This window comes from Protopterus annectens, chromosome 9.part0 (genome assembly GCF_019279795.1).
Source record: "Protopterus annectens isolate FY-2018-M chromosome 9.part0, PAN1.0, whole genome shotgun sequence".
Lineage (NCBI taxonomy): Eukaryota > Metazoa > Chordata > Ceratodontiformes > Protopteridae > Protopterus > Protopterus annectens.
Genome location: NC_056743.1, coordinates 1,293,836,149 through 1,293,850,600, shown reverse-complemented (window position 1 = coordinate 1,293,850,600; position 14,452 = coordinate 1,293,836,149). Strand labels below are relative to the sequence as shown.

Here is a 14,452-nt window from a genome sequence, read left to right as displayed (position 1 = left end):
GCTTTGATAGCTGCATATCCATGTTAATGGGTACTTCCCTTGGAATCTGCACTAATACATTAACATTTTAAATAAATTCTTTTTTTTTTTTTGAACAAAGGAAGAACTTTAACTTTGCCTGAGCTTTCTCAAACTGTAGACGTCTACCAGGGGAATGAATCCTTGGTATATGGGACTGGTGGCTGTATATTCACCTTTGTGCAAGATAGGACTACTGTAAGTATAAATGTGACTTTTTGTTTTTTTATTCTCTACATGTTATGTCTAGAATTGTGTACAAGAAGCTTATAACCCAAGATGGCATTGTTTAGCTGTTAAGAGAACACTGAACATGGCTGTTGGCTAGGATTGACACTCATGCCTGCAGTCTGGGAATTGAAATCAGTTTAGATTGTGGTGAGTTAAGAGGGAAAAGATCTTTACAGATAAAGGACAGTAAAGGGTTAATGTGTGCTTTGTCATTATGAATTCTACTAGCACTCATGACTGGTGACCATAAATCACACTGCAGATGTACTACAAGTGCATGTGGTGGGGGCCATTGCAAAATCTGTTCGAGAAGCATGTTCCATGCATTCCAAACTACCATCTTTTGGATAGGAAGTACAAAACAGCAGCCTTGCATTACAGGACTAATACCAATAGCGCACTTAGGATGTGATTATTTACATGTCTTCACTCAGGAATGTTTGTCTTGGGGAAGAAGCAAAACTTTGATCTCTTACTTTCACCATTACCATGAGAAACAGTTGTACTGGTATGTTTGCCAAGTGTTTTTTGGAAAAAGGATTTAGAGAGTATGGTGATGGAAGACAGTACGGATTGCACCTGCCTGCAATGTTTGTGCAAAGGGTATATGCACCTGAGGGTGCTTGGGAGAAATGGGCAACCTTTTTTGCTGCTGTTAAAACCTCCATTTTCTTTTTGATGCACTTTTGAATAAGCTGGTTCCAGTAAATGTTCAATTGGTTGAGTAACAGTTCCTTGAAGATCAATTAGTAGGGACGAAAGAGAGAAAAAAATACTAGTTTTCAAGGAGTCAGTTCTTCACTGAATTTAGCTGTATTTGCTAGCCAGTCTAGAAGTGAGGCACACATTGTGGACAAGTTAGGAACTAACTTTGTTCCAAGAGAATGAAAGTTATAAACTCAGCTTGATTTTAAAAGGAGGCAATTAGTCAGGTGTCCTGTGGAAGACATTTACTGACATTGCAGATTGCCAAAATGGGAAAGTAATTCTGCTTTGTAAGTGATATTAAGATCTATATCAAAGTAGCAGCTCTAGCAGACAGCTGTAAGAAGGGCCCTTAATATAAGCAGAATGGTCTAGATGTGACAGCAAAGGTTTGCAAAATATATATATATATATATATATATATATATATTTTTTTTTTTTTTTTGTATTACAGAAATTCTTGAGAACATTTCTCAACTGGAAGAGAAACTATACTTCTAAAGTGATGGAGCCAGCTCACTGGCATAGAGCATTTGATGACTCTAGCATCCTGTATTCATTTAGCATACTAAATGCTGGCGAAGCTGGTTGGGGGAGGAAGAAGAATGAAGACGCAGTGGCTTCTCATCTCCCCCTGAGGGAGGACTGAGCCCACATGCCAGTAGTGTACACTGCATACCAGAAACCCTGGTGGATTCAGAGGTAGTCTGATGGTTACATGCAATGAAGAAACAAGCGCTATCCCTTTCTTAGGTCCAGTGAACATGTTTAAGGAGAACAGTATGATTATAAGTAGAAAAAACATTGATCCTCTACATATATGCTACTGTACTACTGCTGACATTAGATATTCACCCTGAAGGTAATGGTTGAGCCATGGGGCTGTCACCCCTGGCAAACTGAATGGAGCATTTGAGACAGGACGTTTGATGTTGAGGGTTATCAAAGCAAGAATGTAAGTGGGACTTGAGTTGTTGATAACGGCTGGGTTAAATGCTCTTAAGCTATGTAATAGATCTGTAGGGGGAGCCAGTGAAATGGAAGAATACTTAGTGAGTGGTACTAAACGCATAAGGAGGAGGCAATAATGTAAGATCATTGCCGGACCTCATTTGGAATGGGATCTCAAGTTCTGACTTGCATATGAGGCATAAACAAAGCAAGAACAGTTCAGAAAAGCATAACACAGGTAGAGTAACCAAGAGCAGCAAGGCCCATGAGCATTATTGAAAGAGGTTCATGAATGTAAAATTAAGTTGGCAAAGTGTCTCAAAAGCTTAACTAGAATCTTCAAGAAAACTTAAATGTCTTGTATTTAAGAGGTGTGACATATATCTGGAAGGAGAGGAATTTAGAAGTAACATGAAAAAAATATTTTATACAGAGAGAGAATAGGCAAATACCTGGAAATGATTTCCAGAAGAAGCTTGTAGGAAGAGACCCAGCAGCAAAAGTATGCATTTGTGGCACCCTAGCAATAAAAATATACAGCCTGAAAGTACGAACAGTGGGTTGTTTATCCTCTTCCCCTCAAGGTGGTTAATGTTAGGCAACCACTACAGCAAAACCTAGAGCAATGCTTTTCTTCCTCCAGTATTACCCCTGGAAAGAATTTGTGTACATTCAGCTATGCAAGTACAACTCTGTTAAAAGAATGCATATACACACATTACTTTACAGTAATATTTATGTATCGTATGAAAATATACAAGTAGTGTGTAATTTTATCCATAACTGTGATATGCATACTTTGTCCAAAAATATATATAATGCTATGGAGTTTCAGTCCAAAACGTGAAAGTGCATTATGAACAGAGGTATTTAGTTTTATCAAAACAGTTTTAAATATCTTAATAGTTCTTTAGGTTTTTCATCAATTTGTCATGGCTTTGACTACTAAGTTTAGTCTTCATTGCCATGAGGCCATTCTTTCTTCCCTTATAATGTACAGAAATAGTCCATAGTTGCCCACTATATCAAACTACAGCTGCAGTTGGAGTGCGTCTGAAACAAGCCATGCTCCCTTATTTCTTTACTGTCACAGATTAAAGACTATTGTCTTTTTCAGATTAGTGCAAATTGCTGTTTGAATGTAGTGATATTCAATTTAAGTAGTCTATTTTCTCCCACAGGGCTTCAAGCATATTTCAGCCATGTCTTTTTGTATTTGCATAAGTCTTGCTTATTAATGCAGTAGTTGTGGAGGTTGTCATTAGTTTATCAAATCTTAGCTGTAGTCCGTTGAGATTCTTTGTCTGTAGTCTCATCTGCTATGTTCTCGTATATGTCTTCCATTGTCTTCTTGGCTGTATTATCTTCAAATCCTTTGTTGGAAATACCCAATTCCATTTTATTCTTTTTCTCTTTTTGCAGTTCCAGTAACACAGCCTTGTTAATATTCGGCCCTGTGAAGAAAACAATTAATTGTTAGTTGTTTTGACTTTTAAAATATATATTTTTTTATCTCATTTACCGTCTTCCCTCAGAACGCACTTGCCCCTGTAGGCCATGATCCTAACATTGCTGTCATCTATAACTGCATCTCAGACCCCTCTCTGGTGCCATCCATGCACTGGTTTCCCCTTTTGGTATTGGATATTGGACATTATTCATACCCAGTCACTCCTATAAATTGCAAGTGCTATGCATGTTCTGTTTAGAATGTGTTGTCATGGCTGTGTTTCCTGAGCTCTGGAGGTGAGGTCTGCAACCCTCTATGTCTTATGTCTAAATACTTTCAGTAGACATCTCACATGTTCTTTGAGGTAACACGGTCTGTGAATTCTTTAATAGGCACTGTATTTTGATTCCTTGTTGAAATGCTACTCTGACTTTGTGTGCCAGACCTTATGACCTCAGTATATATTGTCATATATATATTGTATGGCATTGTCATATTTACAAATCTTAAGTATGCAGGAGCTCATGAGAAGTCGCTGTAGTGTGTGATGCTATTCTTAACTGACTTCATACTTCCCCTAACAGACTTCAGCCCACATTGCAATTTGAGAAGCCTGTTGCTTAAGCATCTCTCAGGGGATCCAGATTAGCTGATTGAAATCATGTTGGTCAAATGCAGTCTCAGCCTAATATTACTTTTTTCCTACTATGTCCCCTGTGGAATTTTCCAGTTTGGGTTCAGAATATCTGTAATAACATCTTTATCCCACAGTTGCAACATATAAAGATTTGTATTCTGATTTACAAGTCTGTCAGTAATGCCTCTTAGGTAATAGTGTCAAAGGCCTTGGCCAGGTCCAGATATACTGTATAACCACTATCCATTGCTTCAGTTACTTTTTCAAATACATTAATAATGTTAAAGAGGATGGACCTTCCTTTGACTTAAACTGATGAGGATTTAGAGTTAATAGATTTTCAATGTCCAGATTAATGAGGTCTGAGATATGTGCTTCATAGCTTTACATATGAGGTTAGTGTGACTAACAGGTCTGTCATTACCAATGTGTTTGGTTGGGCTATCCTTGTGAAATGACACTGCAATGGCATCTTGAAATAATTCTGATTGTTTAGTCTGCCTCTAGGTATCCCACAATGCAGTGCTTGTCTGTAAAAAAATTACATCACACACGCCTATTTCTTCCTAAAATTCCTGTCACTGCATTGATTTTACATGCATACACTGCTGTTTTTCAGTCAGTTTAAGTAACATTTCATGCCTTTCAGTGACTACTTAAAGCACAAACTGTGCAAATGCCACAGAATAGATGCTTTTTACTGCTGTTGCTGCTTTTTAGAATGGCTAAATAGTCTTATGAAGCCTGAATTGTACTACTTTGACTCATCTCCCATCCCCCTTCACACCTAACTGTTAAAGTGCTAAGGGTAATTTGAGCTGTTACCTGCTGTGATTGACAGCTCAGAGCAGGAGACTTGACTCATGTACTGTTTACTTGTTCTAGCCTTTACTTTCTGTATGGGTAGGGGAAGGACCAGGGAGCTGTGACATCACAGCATGGATGGGTTTTTAAGACGGTCGTGGTGATGTCAGTTTGGGGAGGGAATTGGCCAGAAAACTACCTGTATTCATTGGTCTTGATGACATCAATGAATTGGAGACTGCAGCAAGATTTTCCAGGGCGGGATAAAAGTTTTTTTTGAAAATGAAACTACCACAGTATAGTAAGGTACTGTTCTAGTGGAGAGAAACAGTCAATTTAAAATATTTTAAATGCTCTGTTTTTGTTTATTCATAGCAGGGACAGTAAATATGGAAAAAGAACAGAGAAGTTGAGCATTTAATAATAGAATCCCATTGTCCTTTAATTTTATTTTTTGCTCTAAGCAATTGTTTGTCCAGCTAGTAGTCAGGAGTGTAATACTTCGACTGACTGCTGGCAGGTATTAGTAAATTGTATTATGGGAGTGGAGGTATGCATGATTCCTCCTCACAAAAGTGGGAACAAGACTGAGAACAGAAACACTTTGACTTGACAGATTGATCTCATTTGTAGGTCATCTCAAGAAATCAGTTTAACATGGTAGCCTAAGGTGTTGGGCTAGAAAGATGGAGAAATCAAGTTTGAGTCCCAGCATATGCTAGTGGCATACAGTGTAGCTTTGAGCAAGTCCTGTTTTTAATTGTATTCCTGGGTCTCCCATCTGTAAATGGGTAGGTTGGAGTTTTCCAGTGGGACTACTTATCAAAATTATCTTAAGATGTGTAAGCAGTTTTTGAATATCTCAAAGTTAATGGCCCTGGAGCACACTTGATTCCCAGAATGAAACTTATGCCAAATAATAGATATTATTGATGTTTATCAGTGCTGCTGTAGGCTATATGGGTTATATATTGCATAGGATATAACAGCTGTCCAGCTTCCAAAGCTTTAGGGCACCTTCCATGTCACCAAACCATTATTCAGCTTGATTGGACCTGATTAAACTATAGGTTTGGGTGGCAAGCCCATCAGAGTTTTCCTGCCACTGAGTATAGTGCTCCTCTGCAAGCTTTTCAAGATCAATATATTGATAGCTAAGACTCCACTGTTGCTGAGCTGATAAATTCCTTGTAGAGAAGAAACTTCCACATTGTTTTTTTTTCTTTAAATTATATGTCTGTGAGAAAATAAAGCAACTCTTTTAAAGCTAGAGAAATACATTTTACTGACAGCCACATTAAATGTATGTACTTTTAAACATAAATACACTTTTTACTTTTCTGGTAAAAAAATTGTTAAGTTTTTGAAAACTGCTTCTTTACAGAAACTGTTTATTTTAATTTTTGGGCTGTGGAAAGTATTTAAAGTGATTTTTACTGTATTTTTGTGGGGGGGAAGGTTTACATTTGTTTTCAATTTTCCTGTTTTATTGACTATTGTTGCTGAAACTAGCACCATTTTCAGCTTGACCATGGAACAAAGTACATGTCAGACAATCTTCCACACACAAAAAGAAAAAAATAACTAAGAGGCCTTTGCCACCACAGCATGCTAATGATTTGCCTCAGCCACAAGTGGGTAACTCTGCTGTGGCCAAAGCTGGTTCCTCAGACCATTCATCTTTTTCGTTGAATCCTTGTGGTGGTGTCCATACAGCCACCATGGATGGCAGGGTTAACTATGTCCTCTACAGCTGTTGGGTTTCCTTCAGTAGGCAAGGGAGCGACACTCTTGTTGGTTGTGGGAGAAGGGGCAGTTAATATGCCCTTGCTTAGCCATAATATTGTGCCTATCCTTGGGGATGGTGTTGCTCATAATACTAGGTCCGTTTGTTGTAACGTTCCTGTCAAAAAGAGACATGAAACTAAAAGTTTAATTTCTCCTGTGTAAGTTTCTCTGGATATGAGTAAGTTATTGGACTTTGGCACAGGATGTTGTACCAGGTTATTAACCCTTCTTATAAGGTGGTTTATGGTAAAAGAAAAAGGAATTCCTCTTCCCCTGAAGAGTTGTAAGATGTTGAATCTGTATGGGAATGTGAGGGGACAGATGCAGGTTTTTCTCTTAAGGTTTCTGATTCAGATTCAGAGGAGAGAATTGTACCTGAATCTTCCTGTGAGGGAGTCTCTTTCTCTGAGACTACTACCAGAATATACCAGTGTTTTTGGTGGAAGAACACTGGGATTTCTCAGTCCCTTAGAAAACACTATGAGCTATTACAACTTTAATTCCCAGAGCCTTCACCCATCCCCCTAGTGTTTTTGGCTTTTGAAGATGTTTGTCACAGCGTGTAGTTTCATTGACAGCCAACCTGATGCCTTCAAGAAAGTAAATAGAATGTACAAATTTCCTCAGTCTTTCAAGTTTGTATGCAGTAATCCCAGACCTGCAGCTCCAGATTGTGTTAATCCAGTTGCTGCCAACCATTTTGTTAATTCTAATTATTCTCCTTGTTACAGGGATGGTAAAGCTATTGATACATGGGGGGGGGGGGGTTATGCTTCTGCAACTCTGAGTTTGAACTGTCAGGCTCTTATGTTGGTTTATACTGACTACGAAAGTATGAGAAATATTTTGGCTGCGGTTTCCTCTTGTAATGAAAAGTCTACTTTGTGTGGTTTTAGAGTCTTCTGTCTCTCAAATCACTACTCATTGTTCGAAATGAGTTTATGACTCTGTAGATACTGCTTCCAGGGCTGTGTCCACTGGTACTGTTTTGATAAGGTTTGCCTGGCTGTGATTTCAGAACCTCCTAGAAAATCTCAAAATGAAATTTTAAATTCTCCTTTGGATAGCGGTTTAATTTTTGGACTTTCTGTTGCAAAAGACTATCAAGAATTGGATAGAAGTAAGATGATTCATGTACTCCCTCATATTTTTCACTACTCCCATCTCAAGTTTTCAATGGATTTTCTGCTGTCTCATCCAGTTGTGGCAAGAAACAAAATAAACAGGCTGAGTAGAATTCTGGTAAGTAGATGCTTAAAAAAAACAATGGCATGGAAGTTCCACAAAGAAAGCTGGACCTCACCCAGAGTAAAGGACAGTGAAATAAGGCAATATGATTATTTATGGAGCCTTGTTCCCTTATCCCTTCCAAGAAGTGTGAATCTGCATTTCTCTTTTGGCAACAGATTGTTTCATACAAATGGGTTTTGAAGCTGGTCCAGCTAAGGTACAGGTGGCAATGAGAAGAACTTCTGCCTTTTCAGGGGATTCTTCCTCATCCAGCAGTCCAAACCCATCTTTTCCCTCCTGTCCTGCACCACATGCTGTTTCATGGGGAAGTAGAAGCCATTCTCCCTTCCCAGTTGTGAAAATGATTTTATTCAAGAATGCTTTTAGTGCCAAAGAAGGAAAATTCCTGAAGACTAGTTCTTGTTCATTCTTTCCTGAATCAGTTTGTGATAGTGTCCACGTTCAAAATGCTTTCACTTCACAACCTGTTACCTCTTCTTCCTCATTTGAGTGTTTTTTTTAGTAACCTTAGATTTAAAAGATAATCACATTCCTTTCATCCAGACTTCAAGAGTTTTTTAAGCTTTGGTGGATCTCCATTACCAGTTCTCTGCCTTAACCTTTGGGCTATCCATTGCGCCAATAGTATTCACAAAGTGTCTAGCTCTTGTCATAGCCCATTGCAGGCTACAAGGTGTCCATTTTTTCTGTATTTAGATGACTTTCTTACCTTTATAGAATCTTTTTCAAAGTGTCAGGAATCTCTCACTTGGGTAAGAGTTCCCTTAAATGGGCTGGGATTACTAGAAAACTTTAAAAAGTTGTTTTGAATCTACCACACTGGATTGTGTTTCTGGGGTGCCTGCTAGATACCTCAGTACAAAGAGCTTTTCTTCCATAGAAAAGATAGATCTGTAGATCTTTTCCAGGTGTTTCCACTTGGATGTCTGCCACTGTAAGGGAATACCTCAGGATTCTGGGTCTCATGACATCCATGATTTTCATGATTCTTCTTGCAAGACTCTACATGAAAAAGCTGCAATGGTACTTGAAGTTTCTGTAGTCCTAGCATATACATTAATTATCTTTTCGAATTCCAGTTCTGGGACTTGTGAAAAGAGAAATCACTTGGTGAAGACACTGAATATCTCTGAATCCAGGTTGCCATGCCTCCCCTCCTGCTCCAAAGCCACAACAGATGTCTCTAACTTTGCTTGGGGAACAGTGCTAAGGTGGATAAAGGTGCAGGGTCTCTGAGACAAGAAAGATGGACCAAAGCACATAAATATAAAATGCTAGTGCTTATAAAGGTTCTAAATGCTCTGAATAATTTGTTGTCCCCAGGACCTCTTCATGTAGTTACAGATAATACCACACTGATGTGGTACATAAGCAAGGAAGAACCAGATCTTAACCATTATACAGAGTAACCATGTTAGAACCGGATGTAGCTTTACAGCAAAATCTCACTCTACAGATGTTTTACATTCTGTCAGAGCAAAACTGTGTGGCAGACAAGCTGAACAGATCAAAGGCAGTCCGTCATGAGTCTTCCAAGATTTGATTCATCTGTGAGAACTTCCTCCCTAAAAAGTCAACTGGCAAAGTTCTGTTTGAGGACTCCATGCAAGAAGGCCTGGGAGACAAATGCCTTTTTCTTAACTTGGACAGGAATGTTCCTGTATGCTTTTCTTATCTTACCACTGATATCTGGAGTACTTCTGAAGATTCAGAAGGAATCCCTCAAGATCATTGTGGTGACTCCCTTCTGGCCCAGGCAATAGTGGTTTTCTCTTCTTTTGGAAATGGTCAGAGGCAATTATCACAAGCTTCCTCACAAAGTGTATTTACTCACCCAAGAACAGGAGTGTTTGATGCATCCTGACCCCAAACATCTACAACTGTCTGGAAGATAGGGTCTTAATACCTTTTAGGCACCTGTTTATTAAGGATGTGCAACAGGTACTAATGGAGGCAAGAAAGCCTGCTACTAAAAAATCTTATGTAAGCAAATGGAAAATGTTTTCTTTTTGGTGTCAACAATAGAACCAGCACTCATTCAGGAGTAATGTTTCTCTATTTTTGGAATTATTTGTGTGAATTACTGTCTTATGCTGTCTTACTCCTCTGTCAAGGTTCATCTGTTGGCCACATTAGCATGTCTGCCCATGGGTCCCCTTCTTTCAATTCATTCTCATGTGGAAATGTTTTTAAATGATTGCTACATAAGAAGCTTCCAAGAAAACCTTCTCCTTAGGATCATAATTTTCTGTTCGAGAAGTTAACACTCCATTTGAACCAGCTCATCTTGCTGACTTGAGATTCTTAACTTGGAAACCAGTTTTACTGATTGCTCTGACACTTATAAGAAGGGTGTCTGAGTTCCAAGCTCTTATGTTGGATCAACATTATCTAATTTTCCACAGAGACAGGGTTTGTTTGTTTGCAAGCTAATCCTTCTTTTATGCCTAAAGTGGTATCCAAGCTTACCAAGCCAAACTGTCTAGTTCCCTGTGTTCTTTCCTGAACCCAAGAAAGGATACTTTCACACCTTGGATGTTCACCGATGGCTCTGGTACGGTCTTGACAGAACAAAATCTTTCAGAACTTCCAATCAGTTCACTTCTTGTGAAGGTAAGAAGGGATAACCTTTTGTCAAAGCAGACTATTTCTAAATGGTTGTCTCAAGCTGTTACCGTTTGTTATTCCCACTGCAACAAAACTGTTCCAGGCAGGGTCAAGGCACACACTACCAGGGCCTTGGCTTCATCTGTGGCTTTTTGTAAAGTGTTGGGACTCTAGAAGCAGGAACTTGATCTTTTTTGCATACTTTTGCAAAGCACTATATATTGGATTCCTTTTCCACATCTAGGACAGGGTCATTCTCCAGATGCTCCTGTGGACCCTTCACCTTCCACCTCCCAGTTGTTCTAAGCTATGGTAATCTATCCATATGATAGACATAGTATAGTTGTGTAAGGAAACTTAACCAAAACAGTAGGTGTTCAAATGAGCATTGCTGCAGTAGCCACTGCCTCCACTCCCTTTACTTTTTTGTGTGTTTATGTCAGAGTATGGACATGTGTTTTTGTTTTTGCCTAGCAATGTAATCTCAGGGCTTAGCCTTCCTCTCTCAGTTGGCATAAAAGCTCTGAAGGTCCTGGAACCCAAACCAGTCTTTAGTCAGCTGAGGTCAGTTTGGGCACATGGAAAGTGTCTTGAGGCTTTGGATGCAGGATAATAATCCCCCTGTAGCTTAGGCTACTGCAGCAGTAATCATTCAAACATCTGTTGTTGTGGTAAGTTTACTTGCACAAGTGTACTTTCCTTGATTGGGTAACCCAAAAAAAGTTGTGAGCATGGACTGTTTTGAAATTAGGAAAGCATTTGACTTCATCCTGCACAAAAGGTCAGGAAACTGATTAGGCAAAGCTGTACTGAATCCTAAGGTGGACTTTTATCAGAATTTATTTCCCCATCCCCAGTCTGCTTAAATATAGTCCTCTGCCATTTGATTAATTAAAATGTTGACATTAAATATGTTCACAGTCTCAATTAAAACAGCTTAAGAATATGCAAAATAAGTGTGCAATAATATGCATCATCAATTAAATGTATTACAACTTGTCTGACCTCAGTTTTAATATGCTCAAGATGGAGACATGGTCATTTAAGCCTGGTGTAAATACTGATGAAATCTTGGGTATATTAAAATGAAAGCACTTATTCAAATAGGTCTGTTTATTTGTAGCCTATCGTCTTCTTTAACATTAAACTAGGAGAAGATGTCAACCTGTTACACTTGAGTTACATGGCTTCAATATTAACAAATATCACAAATAAAACTGCTGCTTCATGATACAGGTAGGGATCGGTGCATGCAAACCTCTCTCATTTTCGCAGAGAATAAGTTTATCCCATGAAAGGTGAGATTTACACCCATCCCACATAATGTCTATCATCATGTTCTGGCTGCCCTGTAAGTTGTTGCTGGTATGTCTGCTGATGAGTTTTCATCAAAGATGTAACATACTGACATGTTTCACCATCATATCTTGCATTGTTAGAGCTGGTGGAGTGCTTTTTAGGGTTTTACCCATTGCTGTATGACTGTGAAGCTGGCAAATAAAACATATAATTTATGTGGGATGGCTTGCTTTGCTGCAAGAAAAGTTTTTGTCGTTTTTTTTTTTTTTTTTTTTTTTTAAGTTTTTGACTCCAATTTTGATGATCATGTTTTGAAAACTGGTGAGTCAAAGGAGTATGCCGTGACAAACCATAGGTAAACCATCTTCTTAACTATCGTCAAAAAGTTTGAAAGCACAAATAAAGGGAAAGCATTAGTAGCAACGTTAGGATAAGGATGTAAGAGCAGCTATCTTAATTACCTAAAGGTATGTAAGCATAGAAAAAGGCAGCAAGGAAGGATGGAAGAATACTGTGATACCTAGGCAGGGAAGCTGCTCACAAAAATGTTTAATATGTTATAAGTATGCAATAATAATAATACCTATTTGTTAACCAGGTATGCCCACTCGACACAGTCCCTTTTCAGGGGTGACCTGGAAGCAATGTCTAGTTAAGTGACTTACTCAAGGACACATAGTATGAAAATAAAGACTGAAGGATGCAAACCGCATACCTTGGGCATAAAAGCTTGCAACCATAACCTCTGTGACAGCTGCCAAACACAAAAACATTGTGTGCAGTTTTGAAGAACTTATCTTTAAGACCTAAGAACAGGGTCAGTTAAGAGGAAGGCAGCAAAAATAGGGCCTCAGGTACGGTACGTGTTACTTAACATTAACTGACCCTGTCCTATGTCTTTACAAAAATAAGTTCTTCAAAACTGCACACTCTTTTTTTTTTCATGTCTATACATATCAAGCTTCTCTTTCCCTACAAGAAGAAAATAGGCATATGGTGGAACGAAAGGTAAACTTTTAAGTGTCTCTATGGAATTTGTAGAGTATGAGTAGGTACTATATTTAAAAAAAATCTAAGAAAATGGGAATACAAAATAAAGATAAAGGGGTAGACAGTTCAGCTAAGGCATGAAGAAGCTGTTTCACAGAAAGGGTGGTAGATGATTAAAACAGCTCTGTTAAAGATGCAGTGCAGTCACAAATAGTGTTAACACAGACTTACAATGCATAGGACAGATATAATGCATTTCTTATGGATGTGGAAGACAAAAATAAGATGTGCTTGAGTTCTATAGTTTGCCCAGTAAATGTAGTGAATTGGCATGCAGTGTACTAGATGATGAGAAACTCAGTAACTGTGGCAGTGCGAGTACTGCTGTGGTTCATGCAGTATAGAGTGTGAATCTGGAAAAGGAACAAGACTTGTTTATTCATCTGGATTAGCCTCCATCCTTCTACTTCCAATACATATTGCATGACCAACACTGAGCCACTGTGGTTCTGCAGTACCAGTGGGCCTTATCCATTTCCAAGAAGAATAAAGAGTGGTGCATTTTATTGTACCCAAACACTTATTGTGGTTACTTAGCAGGGTAAATAGAACTTTACTTGCAGTGTTCTCCCACTTTGATCATCATCACTACAACAATTTCAAATTATTTGCTTCCTTTTCAATTCATGTGCTTCTAGTTGAATTACCTTCTCAGAATCATTCATAGCAGAACTAATATGAAAGTTGTGCATTCGTTAAGTTTTGTTTTACAGATGCCAACATTCTCTCACCTTTTTACATATTGTGGGAGAAGTTTAGTTTAAGTCCATGCTGATTTTGTTAGGTTGCGTAACCAACTTAATTTGGAAGGAAGAATTACGACCACAACAACTAGAAACATTTTCCAGTTTAGACATTGCTTCATCACGTTTATAATCATGGATCATGTGCTGATTTTTTAGATGTATGTCTGAATATTAAAAGTTGGATGCAGCCTTCCTTGTGCAGTCTGTCAATACATTTTTATATCTTGTGTTATAATTGTCAAAATTGTAATAGAATTTAAAAGCAAACACATTACTTCATTTGTAAATATAAACTTTTATTTGAAAATCATATTTTGCTTTATTATTTTGTCAATGTGAGGAACATTTATTGAGAACGATCTCTTCCACTTGAAACACTGGAAAGTAAGCTGCAGACTCAGTTTTTGTCTGGTGATTTTTATCACGTTTTGGCTTATATGCCCTGTCATTTATGTTTATGATCTGTACCTCTTGCTTTTTTCACTCAGTACTGTGTTGAGTAATTAACATGTTTTAAATGAAACATTAAACATGCCGTTAAGTGTCTTGAGCAGACATGTTGCTTTGAAACTTGAGTTATGCTGAAGACCGTTATGGTGCACAGCTGGGTTTTGATCAGCAGATGGCACCATTAATCTGTAAATAGAAATATGTACTACTGCAAATTTGTGGCTTTACTGCTGTACATTAATTTTATTTATTTAACATTTGTTTACCAGGAAAGTCTGACTTGGAAAGAGACAATTTTCAACAGAGGCCCAGGGAGAAGCATTCCAGATGCACGTCTTTGTAATGTGGGAGGAAACCAAAGCACCTGGAGGAAACCCACATGAATTCAGGGAGGACATGCATGCTCAGCACAGAAGGCACCGCAGCCAAGAATCGAACTGGAGAACCTCTTGCTTGTGAGGTGAC

The 14,452-nt window shown here is 38.3% G+C and overlaps 1 protein-coding gene across 1 annotated transcript in view; it reads right to left on the bottom strand.

Moving 5' to 3' along the window:
* Positions 1-2,582: 2,582 nt before the first annotated feature.
* The window catches only part of NPC1L1 (NPC1 like intracellular cholesterol transporter 1), a 243,697-nt gene continuing 231,827 nt past the window's right edge, over positions 2,583-14,452 (bottom strand). Inside the window, exon 21 of the mRNA XM_044082234.1 lies at positions 2,583-3,359. Within this exon, the coding sequence (XP_043938169.1) occupies positions 3,175-3,359 (185 nt within the window). The 3' untranslated portion in view covers positions 2,583-3,174. The remainder of the gene's footprint in view (positions 3,360-14,452) is intronic.